The 27,115-nt window shown below is 42.8% G+C and overlaps 1 protein-coding gene across 3 annotated transcripts in view; it reads left to right on the top strand.

Moving 5' to 3' along the window:
• Positions 1–13,055: 13,055 nt before the first annotated feature.
• Positions 13,056–27,115, top strand: part of CPED1 (cadherin like and PC-esterase domain containing 1) — a 284,575-nt gene continuing 270,515 nt past the window's right edge. Inside the window, exons 1-2 of one of the 3 annotated variants that reach the window (XM_084897015.1) lie at positions 13,056–13,185; positions 13,768–14,214. In XM_084897015.1, coding sequence (XP_084753141.1) covers positions 13,966–14,214 — 249 coding nt within the window. In that variant the 5' untranslated portion in view covers positions 13,056–13,185; positions 13,768–13,965. Of the gene's footprint in view, positions 13,186–13,208; positions 14,215–27,115 lie in introns of those variants that run through there. The other 2 variants (XM_084897014.1, XM_084897016.1) reach the window with 2 other exon arrangements.

Genomic DNA, 27,115 nt, shown 5'->3' with positions numbered 1-27,115 from the left:
TTATAGAATGTAGACATTCAACTCTCACATGTTTAAAAAGAAATCTTTCAACAAATGGGCTTTAAGAGAAAAGATGCCCTAGAAAATGCTTATAATTTTACAAACATTAAGCACCTAAATGTTGAGAATACAGAAATGCGGTGTGTGTGTGTGTTTGTGCGTGTTCCTGTGGGAAGTGGGAATGACACACTTGTACGAGCAGTTGTATTTTGGTACACCATAGCATGTATGGCTATACAAAGCGCTCTGGGAACACTGGGAGACTTGACATAGGAGATTTCATTTGAACTGATTCCTAAAGATGGAGAGTGGAGAAGGTTTTCAAGGCAGAAGAGATTGTTCAACAGCCACATACATTCTGGGAACTTAAAAGCAGTCAGGAGTGGGTAGACTTGGGGTAGAGAGACGTGTCAGGTTAGGGAACAAAGCCAGAAGCTGAGCAAGAGTCTATTCAGGAATAACATTTACGCTGTGCCATGGAATTGTTAATAGAAATAGTAGTGACATTTGCTTATTGTTGGTTAAATACATTATATTGTTATGTAACAGTTTCATAAAATAGCATTTTTAATGTTTATTGATTTTTTAAAGAGGAAGGAAGGGAGAAGGAGAGAAAAAAAAACATCAGTGTGACAGCGAAACATCTACGGGCTGCCTCCTGCACATCCCCTACCGGGAATTGAGCCCACAACCTGTGCATGTACCCTGATAGGGAATTGAACCGATAATCTTGGTACACGGGATGGCACCCAACTGACTGAGCCACAGCGGCCAGGGCAGCATTTTTTGAATTAAGATGATAAAATCAGCCCTGGCATTGGCCAGTGCACCAGGGGTCATGGGTTCCATTCCCAGTCAAGGGCACATACCTGGTTGCAGGTTTGTTCCCCAGCCCGGTTGGGGCGCGTGTGGTAGGCAACCTATTGATGTGTCTCTCTCAAATTGATGTTTTGCTCTCTGTCTCCCCAGACCCCCTTCACACTCTAAAAATCAATGGAAAAAACATCCTTGGGTGAGGATTAACAACAAAAAATGATTATAAAATAGGCTGACAATAGTTGATTATCTAAACTTGGAAATATTTTGAAAATTCTTTCTTAAGATTAACCTTTTCTCCCATATTTTTAAACAGTACAAATTAAAATTGCTAGTCAAGATTCTTAGATTTCCTTTGTTCGATAATAAAATCTAAAATATTCAAGCAGATTGTGATTTCTGACCCAGGATCTTATTATTCCTGATTTGATTCTACAGAGAAGTAAATTTACGAACTGATTGCAGTACTTTTTTATTTTAATTGAGGTGTGTCATAGGAAAGAGGCATATTCCCTCTGGCCATTTATGTTTGAAGGTAATAAGTTGGCCTGTGGACTGAATGGTTTCAGGTTCAATTCCGGTCAAGGGCATATGCTTGGGTTGCAGGCTCGATCCCCAGTAGGGGGTGTGCAGGAGGCAGCCAATCAGTGATTCCCTCTCATCATTGATGTTTCTATCTTTCTCTCCCTTGCTATCTGAAATCCATAAAACTATCGATATATTTGAAAAAGAAAAAAAGAATAGTTTTCCTTAGGAAAGTGTAAGTGCTAGTCTCCAATGATGAACTAATGTAAAACATTCACAAATTTAACATCATTTTCAGGGGAAAGCATATTTTAATTCTTTTTGCATTGTTAAATCTACCTTCATGTTGAAAATAAGACTCTCCATGTTGAAAATAAGAACAATTGTAATAGTTACCAAGTTATTTTAAATAGCTTTCTAGATCAAATGCAATACAAGGGGCCAGTCAGGAGTATTTCCAAGTAACAGCATAAATATGAGTCAGTTCATTAGAATGTTTTACTAATATAACTAGTTAGTAGAAAGTTTTAGTATGACTTCCCCATATTCGTATCTTTGAGGCATTTTGTATTTATCTTTAATATGAAATGACTTTTCTTTAATGGGTTTCTCAAGTGTGCCAAAAGATGTTCTCTCTTTACCAATTGTTGTCATTTATAGTATATGTTAAAAGACGAGTCCAATTCTTTTGTTGAAAACAAGAAAAAACTTAAGCTGATATGTCAGAGATCATATGTTTTAGATATAGAGGTAATCATTTGACTTTATGTGATATACCTGTGACCAAAACCCATATCTTGTCAAAGAATATTTCCTTCTTATCACCGGGACTAGAGACCCAGTGCATGAAATTTACACACAGGTAGGGTCCCTAGGCCTGGCCAGCAATCAGGGCCTTCTGGCTGCCAGCCGGGGCCTCCCTCACCTGGCTGCTGACTGGGGCCTTCCTTCGTTCCATGCCACCCCCTAGTGGTCAGTGCATGTCCTAACGAGTGATCAAACTCCTGGTCTCCCGGTTGAACTCCTGAAGGGACAATTTGCATGTTAGGCTTTTGTATATATAGGTTAGCTAAATGAATGCCAGCCTTCATCAGAGTGATAAGACAAAACATATCCACCTCCCATCCTCCCATCATTAATTTCTTAGGAGGCAAATTTAATATTGTAAACATTTCAAAATATCTTTTCTAAAAATAAAAATAGATGACTGAATTGTGATGACATTTTAAAAAGAAACAGGCTAAATTACGTGACTTTCTTACAGCAATTTTTAAAAAGTGTTATTCCAAGGAATATTGCAGATCTACAGAGAAAACAAATGATATATCTAATTGAGTAAAAGAAAATAATTTGATTCTATATGACAAAAGAAAGCTAAATTTGTATTTTTTTTTATATATATATCTCTATAATAAAAGCCTTAGCGACCTTTCTAACAGAATGACCAAAAGGACTGATTGCTATAATGAGCACTTACCACCAAAGGGCAGAAGCTCAACACAGTCACTGCCCCCTGGTCAGTGCACTCCCACATGGGGAGCACCACTTCACCAGAAGCCAGGCTCACGGCTGGTGAGCTCATTGGCTATGGTGGGAGCCTCTCCAGACTCCATGGCAGTGCTGAGGCACAGCAAGCTGAGCAGTAAGGAGTGAGTAGGTGGGCGGTAAGGAGCGAGGGTTCCCAGACTGCCAGAGGGCACAAGCTGGGCTGAGGGACACTTCCCACCCAGTGCACGCTTCATGCACCGGGCCTCTGGTTGATGGATAAAAACATCGGAATGCTGGCTTTATGCCAAGGGATAGGTGTACTAAAGAAAGTAAAAAAATAATTCATTGGATTAAATGTTTGCCATTCTACCTGGGTGCTCACTGCTTGAAGTAAGTAGTTTGTCTGTCTGCTATCTGTCTGTCTTTTAGAATGTATGTGTAAATATATGTATGTGTTTACATATATAAAGTCCTTTGGAGGATGCAACTCTTAGCAAATTTGAGAGACTTAGAGGAGATCATACGCACAAATTGCCTATGTTTGAGGAGGCAGTAAATCATAGGAAGACGTGTCTAGATGACACAAGAGTATAGAGATGAGTAAAATAGTTGTCATAAAGCAATCTGTATTGTAAAGAGATATAAGTACACTAGTAACTAAAATACAGTGCAGAATTTAGCAAAAGTACATTTGGTACTGATGCAAGCATTTTCAAATCACTTATAAACAGAGAAAGCTGTGCCCTAGCTGGTTTGGCTCAGTGGATAGAGCATCAGCCTGTGGACCGAAGGGTCCTAGGTTCGATTCTGGTCAAGGGCACATGCCTACTGGGGATGGTTGTGGGCTCCATCCCCAGTAGGGGGCGTGCAGGAGGCAGCTGATCAAGGATTCAAACCATTGATGTTTCTATCCCTCTCCCTCTCAAATCAATAAAAAAATATTTTTAAAATAAGAGAGAGAAAGCTGTGAAAAATTAGCCATGTACCCCATTGAAAACTGAAGAGCTACTGAGTGTACAGAAGGTCCTTGAGTAGCATTGTTTCTGTTCAACATCATTTGGTTATAACATTGACAAGAGAAATAAAATGGATTCTCGGGTAGGCCTTTGTCTGTCTGGGTTTTCTCCAAGGATTCCAGTTTCCTCCACATCACAGAGATGTGCTCCTGAGGTGACACACTGTCCCAGTCGGAGGTAGTGTCATGGGTGTGAGTGGCCCTGCCATGGAAGGACATCCTGTCCAGGTGGGTTCCTCCCTGTACCTTGAACTACTGGGGTAGGCTCTGGTAGCAGTGGGGTGGAAAATCATCTTTTATTAAAAAAAATATATTTTATTGATTTTTTTACAGAGAGGAAGGGAGAGAGATAGTTAGAAATATCGATGAGAGAGAGTCATCGATCAGCTGCCTCCTGCACACCTTCCACTGGGGATATGCCTGCAACCAAGGCATATGCCCTTGACCGGAATCGAACCCGGAACCTTTCAGTCCCCAAGCCGACTCTCTATCCATTGAGCCAAACTGGTTTCGGCTTTTTTTTTTTTTTTTTTTTTAATATTTTATTGATTTTTTACAGAGGAAGGGAGAGGGATAGAGAGAAACATCGATGAGAGAGAAACATCAATCAGCTGTCTCCTGCACATCCCCCACCGGGGATGCACCCACAATCAAGGCACATGCCTTTGACCAGAATCAAACCTGCGACCTTTCAGTCCGCAGACCGATGCTCTATTCACTGAGCCAAACCGGTTTTGGCATCTTCCTTGTTTTCATTAATCTTTAAAAAAAAAAAAAAAAAAATCCTCACCCAAGGACATGATTAGAGAGACAGAGAGAGAGAGAGAGAGAGAGATCAATTGGTTGCCTTCCACATGCTCCCCAATTGGGGCTCAAACTTGCAACCCAGGTATGTGCCCTGACCAGGCATTAAATGACAATCTTTCCGTGGATGGGACAGCACTCAACCAACTGAGCCACTCTGACCAGTTTATTAATCTTTCTTAAGTGTATGTATAGTTCATATATATTTTGATGTCTAATATTAGAAGTGTTTTGGGTCTTTAATTAGAAGTTTGGTGATGTTTCTGTAACCAGAAATATGCTGTAAGAACTTAACTTTTAATTGTATCAAGTAACCTGTGGTAAAGTTGATCTGTACTGTCATTTGCTTAAAATCGCCATTTCCCAGAACCTACTGATGATATAAAATGATGACCTACTGTATATCCCATTAAAAAGGCAGTGCCAGGTGTTCTCATATGGGACCTCCGGGTGATTTGTATGCTCAGAAATACCGGGCTAGTGGACCCATTTAAATGAAAAGCCTTTAGTTTGAAGCATTTGTTTTATTTTGACTGTTGTTCATCTAGAAACAGTGCAGAATATTTGTCTAATTAAATACATCCAACAAGAAAAGGAGAGTAGAAAAATGGATGTTGAGATGTGCAATGCAGCATCTCATTTCCGTGTGTAAATTGACAAATGCCGTGCCAGAGGGAATCCTGCACCGTCCTTTTTACCCTTTAACTCCATTCCTAGACCTCTGTCAGACCCTGCTGTCACCAGCCAGCAGCCGCTGGGAAACGAGAGAAAAATCTTTACTTAAAAAAAGAAAAATTGATTTTAGAGAGGAAGGGAGAGGGAGAGACAGAAATATCAATGCTGAGAATCATTGATCGGCTGCCTCCTGCACGCCCCAACCTGAGAATCGAGTCCGCAACTGTGGCATGCACCCTCACCAGGGATTGAACCGTGACCTCCTGATTCATAGGTCGATGCTCAACCACTGACCTACACCAGCTGGGCTACTTTTTTTTTTTCTTTTCTTTTTTTTCTGAATGCAAAACTCCATAAAAGGGTTAGTGGCCTTCAATTTAAACTCATAGATTTATACACAAAGTGACTACACAAGTGAAGAGATCTGGAGAGAAGCAACATAGCTGAGCTGAAAGGATATTCACAGGTTTGAATGCATTAGAAACAACAACTGTCTTGGGATTTCTGTTCACTGTCCTCCAGCATCTAAAGAACAAACATGCCCTGACTGCAGATGAGCTTCCTGTGTGTCATTGTAATGGATGGCAGATGCCAACTTCTAAATTTAGGCGAAAGGATGCATGATCCTACACTCGGTATAAGTTAATACTCATGTTTACTTAACTATGGGAAAACACATACTCATCACAGTGTAGATACCCTTCTCCTCTGAGGGACAGTGAGGGCTCTAAGGCACTGCACATAGACTTCCGTTAAGTCGTGTGTATAGTTTATACCAATGAGAGTAACCACATAAACTTGACCCATGTTGTTGTCTTTATTTTTCCTTTAAAAAAAAAAAAAAAAAAAAAAAAAAAAACCTATAAAAGAGATTTCGCTCTGTGAATTTACCACTAAGGCTAATGGTAATATAACAGTATTCTCAAATAATCCTATATAATAAAAGAGTTATATGCAAATTGACCCTAAAGGCAGAAAGACGAAGAACGACTCATCGTTACAACGTGCACTGACCACCAGGAGGCAGACACTCAGTGCACTGGTGGTCAGTGCACTCCCACAGGGGGAGCTCCATTCAGCCACAGCACTAAGGATGTCTGACTGACAGCTTAGGCCCGATTCCCCAGGGAGTGTGCCTAAGACAGCAGATGGACATCCCCTGAGGGGTCCCGGACTACGAGAGGGCACAGGCCGGCTGAGGGACCCGCCCTTGTCCCCGAGTTCATGAAATTTCATTCACCGGGCCTCTAATTGTAAATGAAGGGCATCCTTTATCCTGACAGCAATCATGATATCTTCATTAATAAGTATTCCGGAGAAGAAACTTGTTTATTTTGGGGTTCCTACTGTTTGCAAATAAATGCAAAATAAATTCTTGAAATTAGAAGTGTAGCAGAACTTAACCTGGACCTGACTCTCCAAGCTTTATCCTTAGTGAACTTCCACTAAGACAGAAAACCTGTATCTGCCCTTTTTGAGGCAATTGAAGTTTTTGGTACTCTTCAGGGCCCAATTCAGAAATGACCACTCTCCTTATCACCTCCCCCAAAATTTGATTTTCCTATTTTGAGTCTCCATGGCATTTATCTCCACGTTAGTTGTGGCTGGAGCAGATATATATTTATCAGCCTCATTTCCGTTTCCTCCTGGGCACATAGCTAAACCTCATTTCTCAGCTCATTTTCAGTTATATGGGTCCATGTGACTGGGCTCTGGCCAAAGAATAGACGACAATTTGAAGTTTGGGCCCCCTTCTCCCCCCAAAAACAAACAAACACCCTCCCACACAATCCTCTGTGCCCTTCTCTCATTCTTCATCTTCCCGTGGGGTTCAGAGGACCCCAGTGGGGAGCCAAGATTCTAGGGCAGTGGTCTGCAAACTCATTAGTCAACAGAGCCAAATATCAACAGTACAATGATTGAAATTTCTTTTGAGAGAAAAAAATTTTAAACTTAAACTTCTAACACCACATCTTCAAAATAGACTTGCCCAGGCCATGGTATTTTGTGGAAGAGCCACACTCAAGGGGCCAAAGAGCCGCATGTGGCTCAGGATCTGCCGTTTGCCGACCACTGTTCTAGTTCAGTGTTTCCCAAACTTCTCTCATGATGAGAATCACCTGGTGGAGTTGACTAAAATACAGATTCCTGAATCCCAACTAAGAAGTGCCAAAACTAGAATTTTCGGGAACATATAGGTAAAATTGTATACTTAACTAACTCATGAGAGAAGTTGGGGAAACACTGTTCTAGGGTATGGAAAGTCTCTAGGTGGAAGTACCCTGGTCCCAGTCCTAATAGAAACTGATAAACATGGGAAGGTGATGAGTGCTGTCCTTGTATTGAGTCACTGAGATTTTGAGGTTGTTTGTTAAAGAAGTTACCCAACACTGACCAATGTGTGATATTTTAGTCATTCATGATATTTGTCGTATGCCTTCTGTTTTCCCTGTGCCTAGAATGATGTTTTGGTACAGTAGAGATTCAAGTGGTTCCCAATCTATAAACACCATCTTATGTTCAGTGCGAATGGAAAAGTTCTAAAGTCAGCATCAGATGAAAGGTGATAGGAGCTGAGAAGAGGGCAGGAAGACTGTCGGGGGGGGGCGGGGGGGGGAGAGAAGTACTGGGAGCTTAGTGCCCCGTTGTTGACAGGACTTACTTCACAACATCTCCATTAGCAGCTACAGCTGGATTTTACATCTCCATGGTCAAGAGCCTCTTGAGAGCTTTTTTCCTGTAGGAAATCAAGAGGGCCCAGAATCTGAAGCTTTCACCTTCCTCCAGGTTGTAATAGAGAGGAAATCTGTGTCAAAATGCATCCTTAGAAGCATAACTGGTGACATCTGAGGTCTAGTGATCACTGAAGCCGATACTCAAAGAGGAGGCATTTTATGAAGAAGCTGATACTTTCCCAAAGTTCCTGATCCCACACTGAAATCCTCTCTGTTATGGACATTTTTATTACTCTACTGCAAATCATAAAATAAAAATTTGAAAATGCCTTCTTCAAACAACGGTTATTAAATGCATCCTCTCCCTCTATCCCCACTCCATACCAAACGCTGAGTTGAAACATGTGTGAGAGAAGAGCATATTTTGTGTTAGAGAGTGCTGTCACTCTATTGTCCCAGGTTGCTGCTGCTAACATACCATCTCTTGGAAGCCAAAATGATTTAGTGGAAGGGTTACTTCCTGAAACCATATGCACAAAAGCATTCACTCGGATTCTCTGCCAGAATCCACAGGTTTGTACTTCTGTGTATTTATCCTCCCTCTTCCCACACTGTACCACTTACTCTATCTTAATTCTTCCCTGATCTGTCACCTTCATGCTCTCACACATGCTTCCATTACCACTCAGACATAAATCCCCTGCACTCGTAGCCTCTCGTACAAACCACTGCCACTCCACCCTCGTTCTCACTCTTCAAAACGAGCATCTGCCACCCACCTCCATTTCACAAAGCAAAGGCAAGAGATCTAACACTGCCCATGTTTGCTTTTGTTGCATCTGTGTTCCAGAAAGCCATTGTATCGATCACGAGGGGCCTGGTGCATGAAATTCGTGCATGGGTGTGGTCGCTGGTGCTGGCCAGCGACTGAAGCATGAGTGTCGCGTGGAAGAGCAGGTCCCAGCTGACCTCTGGGCCCTGGGCAGCATCTAGGCCCCAGGCTCCCATGAACCCCTCTCCACCTGAGTCACGGCGTCTGAATCCCCACATGGAGATGAACGCAGCTGGATGCTGTGGGCCAGGGTGCAAGATGGGCCTCTTGCCCACCCAGCGGTGCCGCATGGAAGCCAGGCATTCAGCATGCTCTCTCCCAGCTGGCTTTGCAGTCTGGCTCCTGAGCGAACCCACAGGGAGTCCAACCAGCCCCTATGGTCCTGGCAGCTGTGCCCCTGGTCACCCAGAAGAGGCCGTGCAGGCTCGGGTGGGTTTCTAGTGGGCGCCAGCACCTGTGCACGGGAGCTTCTCTGGTGCTCAAGCCCTGGTGTTCCAGGAGAGCATAGCAGGGAGAGTAGGACTGAGCTCAGCAGACACCCCACATTCTCACTGCACCTCCGTCCCCATCACCCCCACCCCCAGAGCCAGAGAGAGGTCACAGCACCACCACCCCTCCCCCCGCCTGGGTGTTGCAGGACAGGACGTTGGTTGCCACCACCCATCCCCAGCTCCCCATTCCAGCTTGGGGCCTAGCCCAGACCCAGCAATCAAAGCCTGCCAGCTGCAGGTTGCCATCTGTGGGGCAATCTGTCATGGCTGGGCTCCCCACCCAGTTCCCTGGAAGCCAGGCAGCTACCCATCCCCTGCCGCTGCTGCAGGTCTCCATCTGTGGGGTGATCAGCGGGGCAATCAGGCCCCCACTCACACCTGCCTTGTCCTGGTACCTACTGCTCACCTGCTCCACTATCCTGCTGCAGTCCTGCTCTCAACAATGCCCACTGGCTGGCAGCACCTCCACTGCTGCCCTCTGCCAGCACTGCATCACTGGCACATGCCTGGTGGTCAGCACACATCATAGAGAGTGGTCAAACTCCCGGTCAAATGACCATCCAAGGGGACAATTTGCATATTAGACTTATATTATACTAGAGGCCCAGTGCATAAAATTGATGCACAGGATAGGAAAGTGTCCCTCAGCCCAGTCTGCACCCTCTCCAATCTGGGACCCCTCGAGGAATGTCTGACTGCCCCTTTAGGCCCAATTCTACAGGGACTGGTGGCTCCCAACTGCTCGCCTGCCTGCCTTCCTGATTGCCCCTAACTGCTTCTTCCTGCCAGCCTGATCACCCCCTAACCATTCTCCTGCCAGCCTGATTGATGCCTAACTGCTCCCCTGCCAGCCTATTTCTCCTAATGGCCCTCCCCTGCATGTCTGTCTGGTCACCCCTAACTGCTCTCCCCTGCAGGTCTGGTCATCCCTAACTGCTCTCCCCTGCAGGCCAGGGCGCCCCCCCACCCCATTGCCCCCAACTTCCCTCCTCTGCCAGCCTGGTCACCCCTAACTGCCCTCCCCTACTGGCCTGATCACCAGCAACTGCCCTCCCTTGCAGGCCATCTTGTGACAGCCATCTTGTGTCCACATGGGGGTCAGTCATCTTTGACCACATCTGGGCAGACATCTTGTGTGTTGGAATGATGATCAATTTTCATATTATTAGTTTATTAGATAGGATAGAGGTCTGGTGCATGGGTGGGGGCTGGCTGGTTTGCCCTGAAAGGTGTCTTGGATCAGGGTGGGTGTTCCCTTGGGGTGTGGGGTGGTCTGGGAGAGGGGCCTGTTGTGGTTTTCAGGCTGGCCATGCTCCTGGTGACTCAAGCAGAGGCCCTGGTATCTGGGATTTATTTATCTTCTATAATTGAAACTTTGTAGCCTTAAGTGGAGGCTAAGGCAGGTCAGAGCAGGTAGAAAGCTTGGCTTCCTTCACTGCTGGGGAAACCCAAGCCTCCTGCTCTCTTCAGGGCTACAGCCATCTTGGTTGGATTGATTTGCATACTCCTGATTGGTTGGTGGGTGTGGCTCTGGGTGTATCAGAGGTACAGTCGATTTGCATGTTACTTTTTTATTAGATAGGATAGGGTTATCTGTTCATGTGTTTGACACACACACACACACACACACACACACACACACACACAAACTCAGACTCAGGACCCCAGACATTACAGACATGCATTCAGCATGTTGTATTCTTCCAACAAATGTGCAGAGTGCTTAGGTGAGTTTCACACATTATTTCATCTAGTTATGCCAATAACACTTCAAAGGAGGCATGAGTATCCTCATTTCATAAATCACATGCTTGAAAGCAATTGATAAAGAGCAACATGATCCATATTCAGGTTGGGTTAACTTCAATATCAAATGCTATTTATGGATTCCCTTAGTTGGGTTCTACTTTTTGCTGTAACTTCTTTCCACTTCTTCTTTCCACCTTCCCACTCCAACTAAACCTTTTCTATCAGACATCCCTTTGTCTACTAGCTTCTCCCTCAGACTATTGGTAAAATAGGAAATTGGGTTTTTCAATCTGCTGGCATCATTTCTAGAATGCTAATTTCCCACCTTATTTTTTAACTCCTGTTTTCTGAAGTCTAGTTCCAAAATTATATATGCTGCTATTTTTCACTTCCCCTAGTTCAGTGGTCGGCGAACTCATTAGTCAACAGAGCCGCAGTTTGCTGACCACTGCCCTAGTCCAAAAGGCAATATGATTTTAGTATCTGCTTTATGCTCTCTTTTGTATCCTGAACTCACCAATTTAACAATGCACACAAATGACCCTTGATATTCCTCAAATCCTTGGTTTTCCAGACTTTTTGACTTAATAGAACTGCACCCTGTCCATTCCTTTTCACCTAGTAAGTAACTTTGTCACCCCCTGGACCTCATCAATACAGAACAACTCCAGCTTAGAGATCTCATAATTCCTACAATGTCTCCAATCACAGTGCATCCACCAAAACTAGATCTTCCAAAACTCATTGTTTAGCCATTTCTTCTACAAAACCTTTGGCTTACTAAAGTCAAGTGTCATTTCATTTTTCTCTATTCCTTCATTTGTCATGGGATTGACGACTCTGGCTCTATAAATTAGTATTAAACACACTGGAGGAAATATATGCAAGGACTTGGAATAAGTCTAGATTTAGTGTGAATATGTATTCTCTAAAATTTTAATTTTTTTATAACCATGTTAACATAGTTTCCTATCTGTAGATGTCCATTCTATAGTAGCTGGGCACCCCTAGGGGGCGCCCTGCATTACAAAATCCAACTGACAGGAACGTGCCTAAAGCGTGGAATCACTCTGGGGGTGTGGCCTCACAGGAGAACCTCAGCCCCCAACAATGACTTGGAGTTAGAAACAGGCTACAACATCTATTTAGATTCAGAGCCTTTGGAGACGGTCTGTGAGCCTAAACCGCGGATTTCGAAAAGCGAGGGCAGGGAGTGGTGAGCACCAAGCACAAGACAGATAGATGTCTTTCTCCTTGAAGTCCCCTTCGCTGACTCAGCACACGGGGAGGGAGCCTGCAGAGAGCCTGGCTGGGAGTGTCTGTGGAGCAGCAGTAGCCGGAGTTGGATATGGACAAAGCCTCTGTGTACCATTCCTACTGAGCAAAAGTTACCCAGTACCCGCTCCCATCAGCTCCTCATAAGACGCGTCAGCAATTAGCCTTCGGAGGCCTCGGGCATTCGTCCAGGACAGGACTCCTAACAACAACTGTGAATGAGCCAGGTACCAAGCAGAAAGCTCGGTTGTTCTGTGCTGTTCCAGGGTCCAGATAGGAGTTGTGCCCACTTAACCCCAAAAGAGGAGACCACACCCCCTTCAGTGAAGATCCTCGACGTTTGTCATCAGTGGACGGAGGGCTATTGTTGTTGCACCATTCATTGTCTTAGGAAAGATAAATTACCTAGGGCATGGAGCATCAATCGTGCAGTTAATTGCTGCAGCTCTGCGGGGGCCGTCACGTCTGGGGGAAATGAGCACCGACGCCCCTAGTCTGTGGATGCCCCCTGGTCTGATCCAGAGCTGAGCGCGCGCTCCCAGCTGCCCCTGGGCCGGAGGCGCCCGGGGAGAGGAGCCCGCCCCGCTGTCCACGCCCCGCGCCCCGCTCCCGGCTCCCTGCTCCCCGCGCCCTGTTCCCCGGCCTCCAGGCTGCGGGGTGCGGGGTGCGGGGTGCGGGGTGCGGGCCGAGCTCCCCGCGGGGCGGGCCGGAGGGCGGCAGGCGCGCGCGGTCAGATGAGTGGGAGTCACAGGACGGGGTGTTTCCTTCCCAGTGCCTCCGATCAACACTCCATCAGGGACGCGTGGAAACTTTTTTTCTGGCCGAAAGGATGAATACCGAGTAAGTACACAGAACTTTGCACTTGAAACGGAATGCCCCAAAGCAACAGGCGAAAACCCCAGCAGGAATCCTGTCCATGCGACCCGTGGATTCCGTGTTCATGTCCAAAGCCACAGGCGCTTGCAGGGAAGGGGAGATTTGAAACCGAATGAAGGAAAGCAGTTGAGGAACTTGGAAGGCGGAGAGCGGGGCAGCTTCTAAAGCCGGAGGAGAACTGGGGACCTGCTGCGGCCGGCTGGCCCGCCCCCTTTCACCCCTCTCCGCCCCCTCCGTCCCCCTCCACCCCCCTCCACCCCCTCCACCCCCCCTCCCGCTGCGCCACGGGGCGCTTTGCGTTTTAACCGGTCATGCTCTTCGGAGCTGTTTTGAGGTCCCAGATGCACCCTGGGGTGCCTTCTCTTCCCCTGGGATGTCGTCCCTGTGAGCTGGAGGATGTTGTGGAAATAAGGCATCGCCGGAAGCAACAGTTGGGTTATTGGTTACAACTATGATGACCTGGATGCCCTTTTAAAACCGCTATTATTTAACCCAGGCCAGCCCACTTCTTTATTTATTTATTTTTAAACTGTCATCCATGGAAAGGCGCTTCGTAACCGTCTCCGACTCCCGGGACCTCTAACTCTTTGGCGTGGCTCTTCGGAAAGTTCCTGAGCGGGATGGAGCAATCGCCCCCTAAGCGGCGGGGAAGGGAGGCGGACGTGTCCCCTTCAGGCTGACGAGAAGGAGCTGCTATGACTTTTCCGGCGACGCGGACCGGGGCCGAGCGTAGCTGAGCCGGTCATGGTTTGCCGTCCGGGCTTCCTCTGTCGCCGGCGACGTGGCCCGCGGCCCTTCGTGGTGGGCTTGGCGGTGGCCCTCTGCCTCTTCTACCAGAGCCTGACGCTCCGGGGGACCAGGAGGCCCGCAGCCCTCGCGCCCGGGGCTGCCCCCGGCTCACCCCCCGACCCCCAGGCCAGCGGATGCTGGAGGAGATGGTCTGGGGACGACGGGTGCTTCTTCCTCTCTGGCGATGCCCAGGAAATCAGAACGGTAAGGCAGCCAGAAAGCGTAACCTTGACATTTTCTGCCTCGCTCCGTCCTCTCTGCAACACTAAAATTAACTTGCAGGAGTTCTGAAAGAGGTCCAGGGTGTACCCAGCCCAGAGAGTGACCTCATGACAGCCAAACACATGCGGCTCCAACTTCTCTTTTATTCCCAGAAAGTCCTGGCCATTTACTTTCTCTCTGAGGGTTTCACTTCATTCCAGCTGAATGAAATAGGCAGTTTGGAGGAGGTGGGAGTGGTCTGAGTGCTTTGGAAAACTTCAGGATGCGAATAGAACGGAGGATTTAAAGTTTAGGGACATAAATAAAGATCCCTAAAAGTTGATAAACACTAAGTGTTTCTTTCTTCAAGGCAGCCAGACCACTCCAGACTCAAAGATACTACCAGATTTCATTTTGTAATAGGTTAAATCCATTTTTTGTTGGTGAACACATTTCTAGAGCAAGTAGTAGTTATTTCTGAAGAATTTAAAAGGAAACTACAATAGATTTCTGCGAAAGAATTGATACACTGCATTGTATTGCTTATAGAATTTGGAAAATGTAGATTATCCTGTACTTATATTCTGCTAATTAACTTTATTAATCTCACTTGTGAAGTGTTAGAGAAAACACAAGACACATGAAAACGCTCCAATTCCTATTTTAAAATACCACCCCTCTTTATGCCTGTCAGTGAAATGATATTTAAAATAGTCCAGTCTAAAAAAAGAAAAGAAAAGAAAAAGAAAACACAGAGACAAAATTCACAGTAGCAAAGTCAATGATTTCTATGCCACAGCAGGTATTGTAGCAAGATGATTTAGCAATCTGTAAACTAACAGCTTATTTCTGCAGTAAATTCTATGATCATGGTTATTGTTTGGAGCAGAATTTCTTGTTAAATACCAAACAGTATTTTTACCATTATTGCTAACACCTCCAGCACCAGTACCATCTTGTTTTTAAAAACTCTTTATGGATTTCACATGGGACTCAACCCCGTGAGAGAGCTAAGGCAGGTATGAGTGCCATTATTTTACAGGCGGGCTGACTGATGCTCCCAGATGTTCAGGCAGGACACTGGGCCAGCATTCTGACATGGTCCATCTAACCAGTTCCTACCACAAGGCTGATGCTCTAAATAAAAATAAGTTCAAAGATCTAATAGTAATTTGCGAAAGCACAACTCTAAGAACTTACTGAAATACAAAATATTAGGTTAGAATGAAGAAAATTTGAAAACTTAAATGAATGACTTATTTTATCAATAATGTCAAGAAGCATCTTGACCAAGGAATATGTTATGCAAAAAATAGCAGATAAATAAGTTAACTAGAAACACTTCTAGATGAACATCAGTTCCAAGTGAGAATCAATTATTAAATACTCTAAAGCAGTGGTCGGCAAACTCATTAGTCAACAGAGCCAAATATCAACAGTACAATGATTGAAATTTCTTTTCAGAGCCAAATTTTTTAAAACTTAAACTTCTTCTAATGCCACTTCTTCAAAATAGACTCTCCCAGGCCATGGTATTTTGCAGAAGAGCCACACTCAAGGGGCCAAAGAGCCACATGTGGCTTGCGAGCCGCAGTTTGCCGACTATGGCTCTAAAGTAATGGAAGAATGTATATTTTTGTTTATTTATACTAGCATTAACTTAATTCGTGTAATTTTTTTTTTTTTTTTTTTTTTAGCACATCAAACTTATCATGGGTGTAAACTGTGACTTTAAAAGTCACTTCTTGTTTGGTTCTAATATTATTAAATATAATTTCTTTAAAAATAGTTGAGATGGTTTTGCTCCTTAAGTACCTAAAATTTTTGCTGAGAAATTTGGACAAAAAAGGTTTTCATTCATTAAGTTAACAGTCCTTTTTACTCCCTACTTGCTTTTACATGTATCCTGCTTTTGTCTGTAACTTAGGCATATGTTAACTGTTATTTCTAAGCTGTCTCAGAAAAATTCATTTCACTTTGGATTTTTTTGGCTGCTTGCATAGAACATTCACTCTAGAATTTTTCTTCACAAAAAATTACACAGGATGATTTTTTTCAAATTGTTGATATTTGTTATTTTGTTAATCATAAATTTTAATATTTTGTTAATTTGATATTGTTAATCCTACAGTATTCTAAATTCACAATTCCAGTCCAGAAATCCAATAGATATGAACTCTAAATTTCCAAACACTTGCCACGTGCCTCTGTTTTTAACTTAACTTGTGCCAGCCATTGGTTTAGAGCCATTCTCTGTAGATATAGAAAGAAAGCTAGAGAGAACATATTATGGGGAAGTTAGTTTAAGTCAGACATAAATTAGTTATTCTTATAGTATCTGATCCAAAAGAGAATTGAATAATAATCCAGTTTTAAATATTAATATTCTTTCAAATAGCTTAATTGAAAAAAGAAATGTCTTTGGGGTCAACATATAGATTATTCTCAAATACAGCTACTTATGAAATTTATTTAAAAATAATTAACCCTCTCCAGTTTGGCTCAGTGGATAGAACATTGTCCTGTGAATTGAAGGGTCCTAATTTGATTCCAGTCAAGGGCACATGCCTGGGTTGTGGGCTCAATCCCTAGTGGCGGCCGTGCTGGAGGCAGCCAATCAATGATACTTTCTCATCATTGATGTTTCTATTGCTCCCTCTCCCTCTCCCTTCCTCTCTGAAATATATATATATATATATATATATATATATATATATATATATATATATATATATATATATATATATATTTATTTATTTTAAAAAATTACTGATGAGAGCTTGGCTAGTGTTGCCAAGTAGAGCATTGGCCCTTCCACCAAAAGGTCTCAGGTTTAATTCCCACCAAGGGCATGAACCTGGGTTGTGAGTTCACTCCCTGTCTCCACCCACTGGGGCACATGTGGGAGGCAGTTAGTCTATATGTCTCTCTCACATCAATTTTTCTCTCTCTCTTTCTCTCTCTCTCTCTCTCTCTCTCTCGCTCTCGCTCTCGCTCTCGCTCTCGCTCTCTTTCTTCTCTTTCTTTTCCTCCCTCCTTCCTTTCCTCTCTTCTTGCCTACTACTGTCTGAAAAAGCAAAGGAAAAATATCCTCAAGTGAGGATTATAAAAAAACAAAATATTGATGAGATACTACATAGATTTTTCTTAAGACCTAAAATATAGCTTTTAGGCCTTTTGTAGAAGCATTGTTTCTATCTATAAAATTTGGGATTTGCCCTGACTGGTTTTGCTCAGTGGATAGAGCATCGGCCTGAAGACTGAAGGGTCTTGGGTTCAATTCCAGTCAAGGGCACATGCCCAGGTTGCAGGCTTGATCACCAGTGGGGGGATGTGGGATGTAGCCAATCAATAATTCTCTCATCATTGATGTTTATCTCTCTCTCCCTCCCTTCCTCTCTGATTAAAAAAATAATGATAAATTTTAAAAAATGGGGATTTGTTTTTACTTTCATCGGCATACCAAAATATGCATGCTGCTAGGACTTTCCCTTACTTGTGTTTATCCATCTTTAAGGGATTTTTAAAGTTACTTAAAGCAGCTGGCTTTGACCTGAGGTTCATGGATTCCAGAAAGAATTTGGATGTATGAGCTGTCTACCGAGCTTATGCACTTTATGGAAATGTTGTATGTATGTGTATGTGTCTGTGCAATTCTCTGGGAAAAATCATAATTCGCTTCAGCTATTCAGACTAAGAACCATGACACATGCTAGCCCTGACCGGTGTGGCTCAGGGGATAGAGCGTTGGCCTGCCGACTGAAGGGTCCCAGGTTCAATCCCAGTCAAGGGCATGTACATGTACACTGGTTGTGGGCACATCCCCAGTAGGAGGAGTTCAGGAGGCAGCTGATCGATGTTTCTTTCTCATTAATGCTTCTAACTCTCTGTCCCTCTTCCTTCCTCTCTGTAAAAAATCAATAAAATATATTTAAAAAAACATGACACATGCTTAAAAAATAATACATTTAAACTTTAAACTAACTGCCCATCCAGGAAGTGGCAGTTGCATCTGGATTTATAAATCTACAAAAGGAAAAAAATTCTTAAAGAATCTACCTGAGGACATTTGAAAAAACTGATTTAATGACTGCTGTGGAGTCTGCAGCAATACACGTTCAGAAACCAAAGATACTCACAGACTATTTTCTTGAATCATCGTTTTCATACTTTCATGAATGAGCAATGAGTATGTCCCAGTCTTTTGTGCTATACCAGCCTAGGCACAGAGGGTTAAATATTTGTAGTAGCAAATATTTAAAGGTGGGTGACTGACTGTTCCCTTCACATCTTTACGACTGAGATCTGGTTCAATGTCTAACACTGGTTCCAGTACTCCAGTACAGATTGAGATCATGGTATAGTGTATGCCAACTTTCCATAGCAAGGAAGTACTCTCTCTCTTGCTGGCCAACTTTTCATTCTTTTTTTTTCCATTTTAACTCCCTAAGCACATATACTTTTTGTCATTTCATAGTTGTTTGAATTTTAGCTGGTAATTTGTTGTGCCTTAAATTTATTTCAATTTAATGTATAAACTGAAGACGATTTTAGTTGTCTTCATTGAGATACATCACTCAGTAGATTTTTTTTGTTTGTTTTTTGGAATCTAACACTTCAATATGTCATAACACAGGAACACATTAATTACAAACAGACACAATGGGGGAAATTGCCTTAATGTGGGCTCCTTGAATGGAAACTTTGCTATCTGGGGACTCCATCTGTACTCACCATAGCCATGTGTTTCTGATTATCTCCTCTGATATTCCGCAAGGAGAATGACTGCTTCTTTGTTGCTTGACTGTTCGTTCACCATTTCTTCTTGACTTTTCATTCTCCTTCAGTGACTGCAACTGTTCTTTGCAACTACTCTTTCCAGTATTCAAACATAACCCAATGCAAATAAACGGATGTCCTCATTGCAAGTATGTTTTTGTTTGTGCTTCTAATAATGTGCTTCAAATATCTCCTAAGATATTGAACATGGAAAAATGTCTCAAAATTACTTGTTTAGAGCAGGTTTTCTAGAAACAGAAGCAGAGGCGCAGAGTTCCTGTCAACACCTTATTGAACGGTGTAATCCCAGGACACCAAAGTGGGGAGCAGAAAGGAAGGGGGAGAGCGCACAGAAATGGGTGCCTTATTGGGGGACTTTTCCAGAGAGGCTGTATTAAATGACCATGTCTCATTACTGGCACTGGGGAAAGTGGGCAAGAAGGGTTAGTAATATATCTCTTAGCTTTTCCCCTTTCTGTCTTTCATTGGCTAGAGCAGTGATTCCCAAAGTGGTCTATATCGACCCCCAGGGGTCTATGACAACCTGCAAGGTCTACGTCAGCGAAAAAAAAATTTGGGGGTCCATGAAATGAAAATGGGGGTCCACGATAGTGGATCTTAACACACACTGATAGTACCTATTTACTTACATCATATTATCTTATAATATAAAAACATATAAATTATTTATAAAAGTACCTATGAAGTAAAAAATTTATTATATATGTTTATAAAATTGTGTAAGTTGTAGGATAAAAACCTGCACATAATGATATACCAGTATCATCTTGTTACAAGCATACGCGCAGTAAACATTCTTGCCAATTTTTGTCTCAAAGCTTCGCGAACTTGCACCGACTTGTTTAATTCGTCACTCTATAAATATGAATGTGAGAAAAATACGTTCATTCGTTTCCTGAATCTTGAATAGGAAAATGCTGAGAAAACATTTAAAAAAATATAAACTGGTAGTTTATCATACAAATTATAGTGAATCAGTGTTATTTTGTTTGAGAATGCCGGAGAAAAGTAGGTACATTATTTTTTTATTAAATTTTATGTTACGTATATTTTATATAACAGATACAAAATTTTATTTTGAGTAGTTTGAATTTAAATTCAATAAATAAATGTATAAAACTTAACATGTATTTTTATTTCAAGTTTTTAACACTAAACTTCACTACAGTTAGAAATTTACAAAAAAATCAATATCAGGTAAGTAGGGGGTCTACCCAAAACCGAAAAACATGGCAAGGGGTCTATGGCACAAACAAGTTTGGGAACCTCTGGGCTAGAGTTTGCCCCATCCTCCTTTCCAGTAGTGTTAGATGGACTCTCTGGGCAGCCATGGGGGAGCCAGGGCCTCAGTGGGTGCAGACCTGCTAGGGCAGAGATGGGCCGCTCCCTCCTTTTCAACCAGTACAGTTCGTAAGAACTCCCAAGTCTGTGTCCACAGCTTAGCACAGCTACGGCCTGAGTACTGCCCACTGGAGAGGTTCGGGAGGCAAGGTGATCTAGTGTCCGATACAGCAGTCATGTTAATTTGCTTTCTGAAATGCATAGAAAATGTCAAAATGTGCTCTTACTCCTGGGAAATGGCATCACTTTCCTCAAGTGAAATGGTCTGAAATTACCTGTCTGTAATTACCTCACTGAGAATCCTCCTCTTTTTCCTCCTCTCCCCATTCATTCACTAATTTATTGATTCATTTTTCCGCACTCATTACGTAAATATTTGTGGAATAGTTTGGAGGTGCATGAGTAGATTTATGTTGTAGAGAGAATACTCCAGAATGGACTGGAATGGATAGAATTGAAGGTAGGCAGAGCAGCTGAGAGGCAATTTCAAATCTTACTGTCCTTCTGTTCTTGAACATGGTCTTTCTACCTTTTCCAGAACTGATCCCAGAGGTACTCTCTACTAGTTACAATTTGACCATTCATGCCTCTCCGTCAGACCAGCCTTCTGAGCGGAAACATGCTCAGAACTGAGAAAACAAGCTGTCCCTGCCCCTGGCACCCACCTCACCCAGTGGGCGCCTTCTCTCTCCCTTCCTTCAGGGACACTGTAGGGGGTTCTCTCTGGGTGCCCTTCCGGCCACCCCTCTCCATTCCGTACCCTTTTCCATTGGCATTTTTTCTACTGAACCATCCAGCCCTCTTGATGAGTCCTTGGCTATCAAATCAAATAATTTCTTTTCAGCCCACATCTTCCTTCTCTGAAGAGTTTTACACCGTTGTGTACAGCTTGTTCTACAAACTCCCCCTTTGAGTTTTGTGACTCAGCAGGGTTACTCTGCCAATATGCATAACTTGTGGTCTCCTTTTGGGTTCATTTACTCTGATGCTAAAAGACATTCCCACGTTTAGTTTATTGTCTTGTTTTATACTCTGTGCCCTTTGGTGGTCCTATTAACTTTGCATAGTGCTCATTTTCACCCTTGTACAGGTAACCTAGCATGTATATTTCTAGCTTAGCTTTCACTCTTGAACTTCCAGACCTGCGTCTCCAATTTCTCTTGCAATCTTTTATTGAGGAGTGACAAGGACTATGAAAACTCAAATAATTTTCTCTCAAAATGTTCATGCCCAAGTCAATGACTATTATTGACCCCTCTATTTCCAGGAATAGGACTACCCCTCCCCCATTTCCCTGGATGCATAGGTTTTAAAACTCAGTTATATTCAATAGTTATTACTCTTTCTCCATAACTTGCCCATCACCTAATCTGTCGGGCCTGTCACTGATCTGCCTGGACAGCTCCAAGTTAGAAAGGTGCCATTTTTCAGATTTCTTTTTTAAACTTGTTACCTATTTAAAAATTTTAAGTTGAGGTAAGAAACAAAATATAAAATATAAAATACAAAATATAAAATTCTCTTCGCCACTTTTAAGAGTACAGTTCAGTAGGACTATTTATTCGTACACTGTTGTGTAAAGGCCATGGTATCCTTGCCTTGTTCACAGCCCTTATTTGGGACCCTTTATTTCAACCCCACTCAACGTGTCTCCCTCGCTTCTGACCCATACCTAGATTTCCTCTTTATAGTTTATATGTTACCTCTTCTGGCTCTGACTTTGAACTTCTCTCCGAGACCATGATTTGCCTCTGGCCCTTCATCATACTGAGAGGCCTTAGTAAGTATCACCTTTGCACAAAACTTATGGCCATGTAAAGGGTGGAATTTACTCTTGAATCCAGAGAATAACTAATCAATATTTCAAAATCTTAGAGTCTACCTCTACAATCTCTACTCTGTGCCCTCATTGTCACCAACCTAGACTATTTCAGTAGTCTAACTAGTTACCCCTCAATCTATCTTCACGTTCGAAGCCATCTATATTGCTCCTGAAAAGCCTTCAGTGGTTGCTATGGCAGCCCTGGGAGGCAGCATAGTTCAGCACCTGAGCTCTGGAGTCAGATGAATAGCACTGTTTCCTCAGGACCTTGGGCACAGCTCTTGACCTCTTTAGGGTTTTGTTTTCTTGCCTGCAAGTGGGTATATTGTCCCCTACCTTACTAGGCTAATGTGAGGCTTAAATGAAATAAGTCCAGTGAAGTCCTTAAAGTGTCTGGCAGATAGAAAGTGCTCATTGAACGTTATGTATCAGAATAATTATTATTTAGCCTGGCCATGGGCCTCAGTTGGTTGATTGGGTCCCACACACCAAGAGGTCATGGGTTTGATTCCTGATTGGGGCACATGCCCAGGTTTTGGGCTTGATTCCCCGATAGGGGGCATGGAAGAGGCAGCCAATGCTTCTCTCTCATCCATGTTTCTATCTCTCTCTTTCCTTCCTTCCTCTCTCTGAAATCAATAAAACATATTTTTCCCCCCCAAAAGAATAATTGTTTAATACCTTAAAGATTTCCTCATTTACTCATTCCCTACAGAGTCTTACCTTTGGCCTTCATAAAGCAGGAAGCAATAAGCAATGATTGAAGTGCACATAAGTATTTGGGCAAGCGAGCCTGAGATGAAAGCCTTGCTGGGTTTCTCTCCCACTTACCAGCCTCTAACTAATTAATGCCTTTTCACAGGAAAATGAACTGTTAGAATCAAGACGAAATTTAGGAAGACTGATACGTGTCACTGCAGAGTCAGGCCTGCTTGTTGTAGGCCAGGTCTTCAGTTTGGGCTGAATTCCTTTTTTTTTTTTTTTTTTTTTTTTTTAAGTTTGCGATATTGGGATAAATATCATAAGATGTTATAGCTGGGGGTGTAGAAAGATGAGTTAGGTGGCAATAGGGGAAAAGGTTGAAATCTTGGACCCTGAACAAATATATATGCAGGGTTGAGCAAAAGTATGTTTATAGTTGTAAGTGCACAAAACACAGTTTATTCTTATACTATCATTTATTAATTATAGTATTGTGTTTTATATGAATAACTGTACACCTACTTTTGTGCCCTCTCCCCTCCCCCATGTATGTACTGTCTGCCTTCCCACATAGAATATAAATTCTTTAAGAGCAAGGACTTCATTTCACTTACTGCTACATCTTCACTACCAAAACAGTGTCTGACACTAGTGAGCGCTGAGTGAAACAGTTAGTGAGTGAATAAATAAATGAATCACGGACTTACTCTCTTTCTTTTTCTTTGCTGAACTCTCAAATTCTCCACTCCATCTTTTTCCTGTACCAGTATCCCTTGAGCTCCCGGCCATTTCTTGCATTCTGATTAATGCTAATCATCCTGCCATTTTGCTGCATTGAATCTGCTTCTTAAGTTATCATCTGTCTTTCCTATTCTCTTCAGCTCATTTGTCTCATTGGGATCTTTATCCTGTAAACATTCTCAAGGATCTATCATATTAAAAAAAAACCGAACCAATAAAAAGCAAAAACCAACGTTCTTTCACAATTACTTTCTAATTTCTTTCCATTGCTCTTGGCTTCTCTGTCAGCCTCAGATTTGGAGGTAAAGATTTTAAAATCATGCTGATGGCATGTAAATACAGGGGTCTGTGTATAAAAGGCTTCCAGGAGATGTTGTCAGAATACTAATAGGTACACAACTTTCATAGAATCAGTTGGGCTTACTGATGAGCATTTAATGCCTGTAGATTTCTCTGAGATAGTTGATTAGAGATATGTTAAATCTTTATAATGAAATATGCACATGGGTGGAAATGGTTCATACCGAGAGAATTTTAAATTTAAATTTGCTTACTCAGATAAATTTTAATGGAGCCTTGATGAAACTCATTTAAGCATGTGAAATTTCCTATGAATCAAGAAATTAACCAGTTTATAAGCTTCATTCTGCCTTGTTTTCTTTTTCAAGACGTGTCAACAGCGTCTGCTTCTTCTTTTTTTTTTTTTTTAATGAATTCAGTTTCTTCTTCTAATGCAGTTAGTTAGGGACTCACATTAGGAAGCCCTTTGAAATGGAAACCAATGACATAAAAAAAAAAAGTGCTTCCTGTTATCAACATGGGGTGTATGGCCTTTTGGGGCAAAAGGAATGTCTCGGTTTCATTTTTCCCTTTGGTTTCCTTTGGATATTTTTTTCTAAGTAGCCAGGTTCACTGAAAAGATGAGCTCATGTTCTAAAATAGGACTTATGTTCTCCAACAGAAACCATACCAAAGTTGGACATTTGCAAGGGAAACAGTACTTTGTCAACTGTGTTAAAAACAAAACATGCTATGTACAGAGTGAAGAAGGGAATACAATGGCAAAATAGGAATTGAAATTGATCTTTGCTTTATATAAAGATCTTCATGAAACAGTTTTTAAAATTAAATTCACTAATGGAGGCTAATGGTACTTATGATTCAAATTTAAAAAATGAACCAAAATAATTATGAAGAAGAGCACATGGATTGGAGGTACAGATGGGTCTAATCATGTGCTCTGAAATATCACTGTGTTTGGTGTCTCTAATCCTTATGTGCGGACTCTTGATAAACCCACACTAGTTTGAACCTCAATCGGGGCAATTTGTTAAGCAGGAGGCTCCGTTACTGTGCCCATTGCTGGTGAGAACAAGCCTAACTCTCTCCAGCAAGGCTTCTACTTTCAAGCCTGTGACGTATATTGGCTAAGAAGTCTAACTGAGCATAGGTATGCTATGGAAGAAACATGGGATTTGGTACATGTTGGTTCCAATTCCTGCTGTGTCATTTATGAGCTATAGGGCACAGCCACATTTTACCTTGATTTCTAAACTCTCAGTTTTCTCACTGGACATATAGAGCTAACTAAGCCCTACTTAAGAGAACTGAATGTGTGTCTGGAAACACCAAGAATGGTGGCTGACTGGAGTTGGCATCCAACTGATGTGTCCTTCCTGCCCCTGAGAAGCTGGGTTTAGCTCTGGTACAAAAATAAGCACTTTAGATGGCTTATATTGTTCTTGTTTCAAGAATGCACGTGCAGTACATATTTTTGATCCTCAGCCTAGGTCTTTTCTTCATAAGATTTAAAAAAAAAGTGTGTTTCTAAAAAAATATATTTTATTGATTTCTTACAGAGAGGAAGGGAGGGAGGGATAGAGAGCTAAAAACATTGATGAGAGAGAAATATAGACCAGTTGCCTCCTGCACACCCCCTACTGGGGATGTGCCTGCAACCAATGTACATGATCTTGACCTGAATCGAACCTGGGACCTTTCAGTCCGCAGGCCGAAGCTCTATCCACTGAGCCAAATCGGTTTCGGCAAAAGTGTTTATTTTTTACTAGAGGCTCGGTGCACGAATTTGTGCATGGGTGGGGTTCCGGAGGGGCAGGGCAGGATGTGATTTGTCCTCTGGGTGGGCCCGGGATCTGGATCCATCCCGCTGATGGTCCCACTGGCAGCCACTTTTATATTCTTTCTTCCTTCCTTTCAGAGTGTCTAGGGAAGGGAAGTGCCAAGGCCAACTTTCAGGAGGCTGGTGGTGCTGGTCCCTCAGTGCCTGACCCATTCTCTGGAGATTGGATCTGCAGGACTAATGAGGGAGTGGCTGCCACCAGGACACTGTGAGAGTGCACTGACCATCAGGGGGCAGCTCCAGCATTGAGCATCTGCCCCCTGGTGGTCAGTGCTCATCACAGTGACTGGTCATTTCAGTCATTCCAGTTGTTCAATCTTTTGATCACTTAGGCTTTTAAATAAACATATATATATATATATATATATATATATATATATATATATATATATATATATATATATATATTAGACAGGAAGGGAGAAGAGGGAGAGAGAGAGAGAGATCAGCTGCCTCCTGAATGCCCCCTACTGGGGATCAAGCCTGCAACCCTGGGGATCAAGCCTGCAACCCGGGCATGTGCCCTGACCAGGAATCAAACCAGTGACCTCTTGGTATGTCAGACGATACTCAACCAACTGAGCTACACCAGCCAGGGCTATAGCCAATTTCTTATACACCTCACAACTGTTCTTGACAAATGAGCTGATTTTTGCTGCCCTAAGTATATTCTGACTATGCCTAAGAGTGTGATGCGGGGCAGAAGGTGGGGGTGGGGGATCAATTCAGGATGGGAGAGTCAGGCAAGTGAAAAAGCCTGATAATAATGAATAGCTTATGGAGAGAAATGGAATTTGTTTAAACAGTAATATTACTCCAGGGTCCTGATGAGGGAAGGAGTGGATGTTGTGCGGGTGGCGGAGCAGGCTTCTGGGAACCTTCTGAGCCACCTGTCAAAGGTCCATGTATCAGAGGCAGACCCTGCTGTGTCCCACTCCCTCTCCAGGCCAACAAGCACCAGTGGGGACCCAGTGCCGATGGTGAAGACTGAGTGACCATGGACAAGTGATTCCTTCCAGTCTCATTTTTCTAGACCGCAGCCTGGGGATGGAAATGTCTGTTGCAGAGATGTTATAGAATCAAATTAGACACTATAGCAGATTGCTTTGGAAAATACTGAGAATACAAAGGACAGGGGAATAAGCATTACTTAAGGAGAAATGGGCATATTAAAAATGTCACGAGTTTTCTATTAAAAAATCTATTCCAATCAGGCAGCTCCAAACCAGAAGCGGTTAGGAGAACCCAACCAGCAGGAAACCTGATAAAAACTTTTATAGAGAAAAGGTGGAAGCAAAGCAAGGAAATGACTGAGTATAATGCAAAGCCTAGTTGGCTGTTTGTGCCGGTGGTTCTTC

Source organism: Pipistrellus hanaki (genome assembly GCF_964339955.1).
Source record: "Pipistrellus hanaki genome assembly, chromosome: 10".
In the NCBI taxonomy this organism is placed as follows: Eukaryota; Metazoa; Chordata; class Mammalia; order Chiroptera; family Vespertilionidae; genus Pipistrellus; species Pipistrellus hanaki.
The sequence above is the reverse complement of the archived record's forward strand: the minus strand, read 5'-3'. Positions and strand labels throughout refer to the sequence as shown.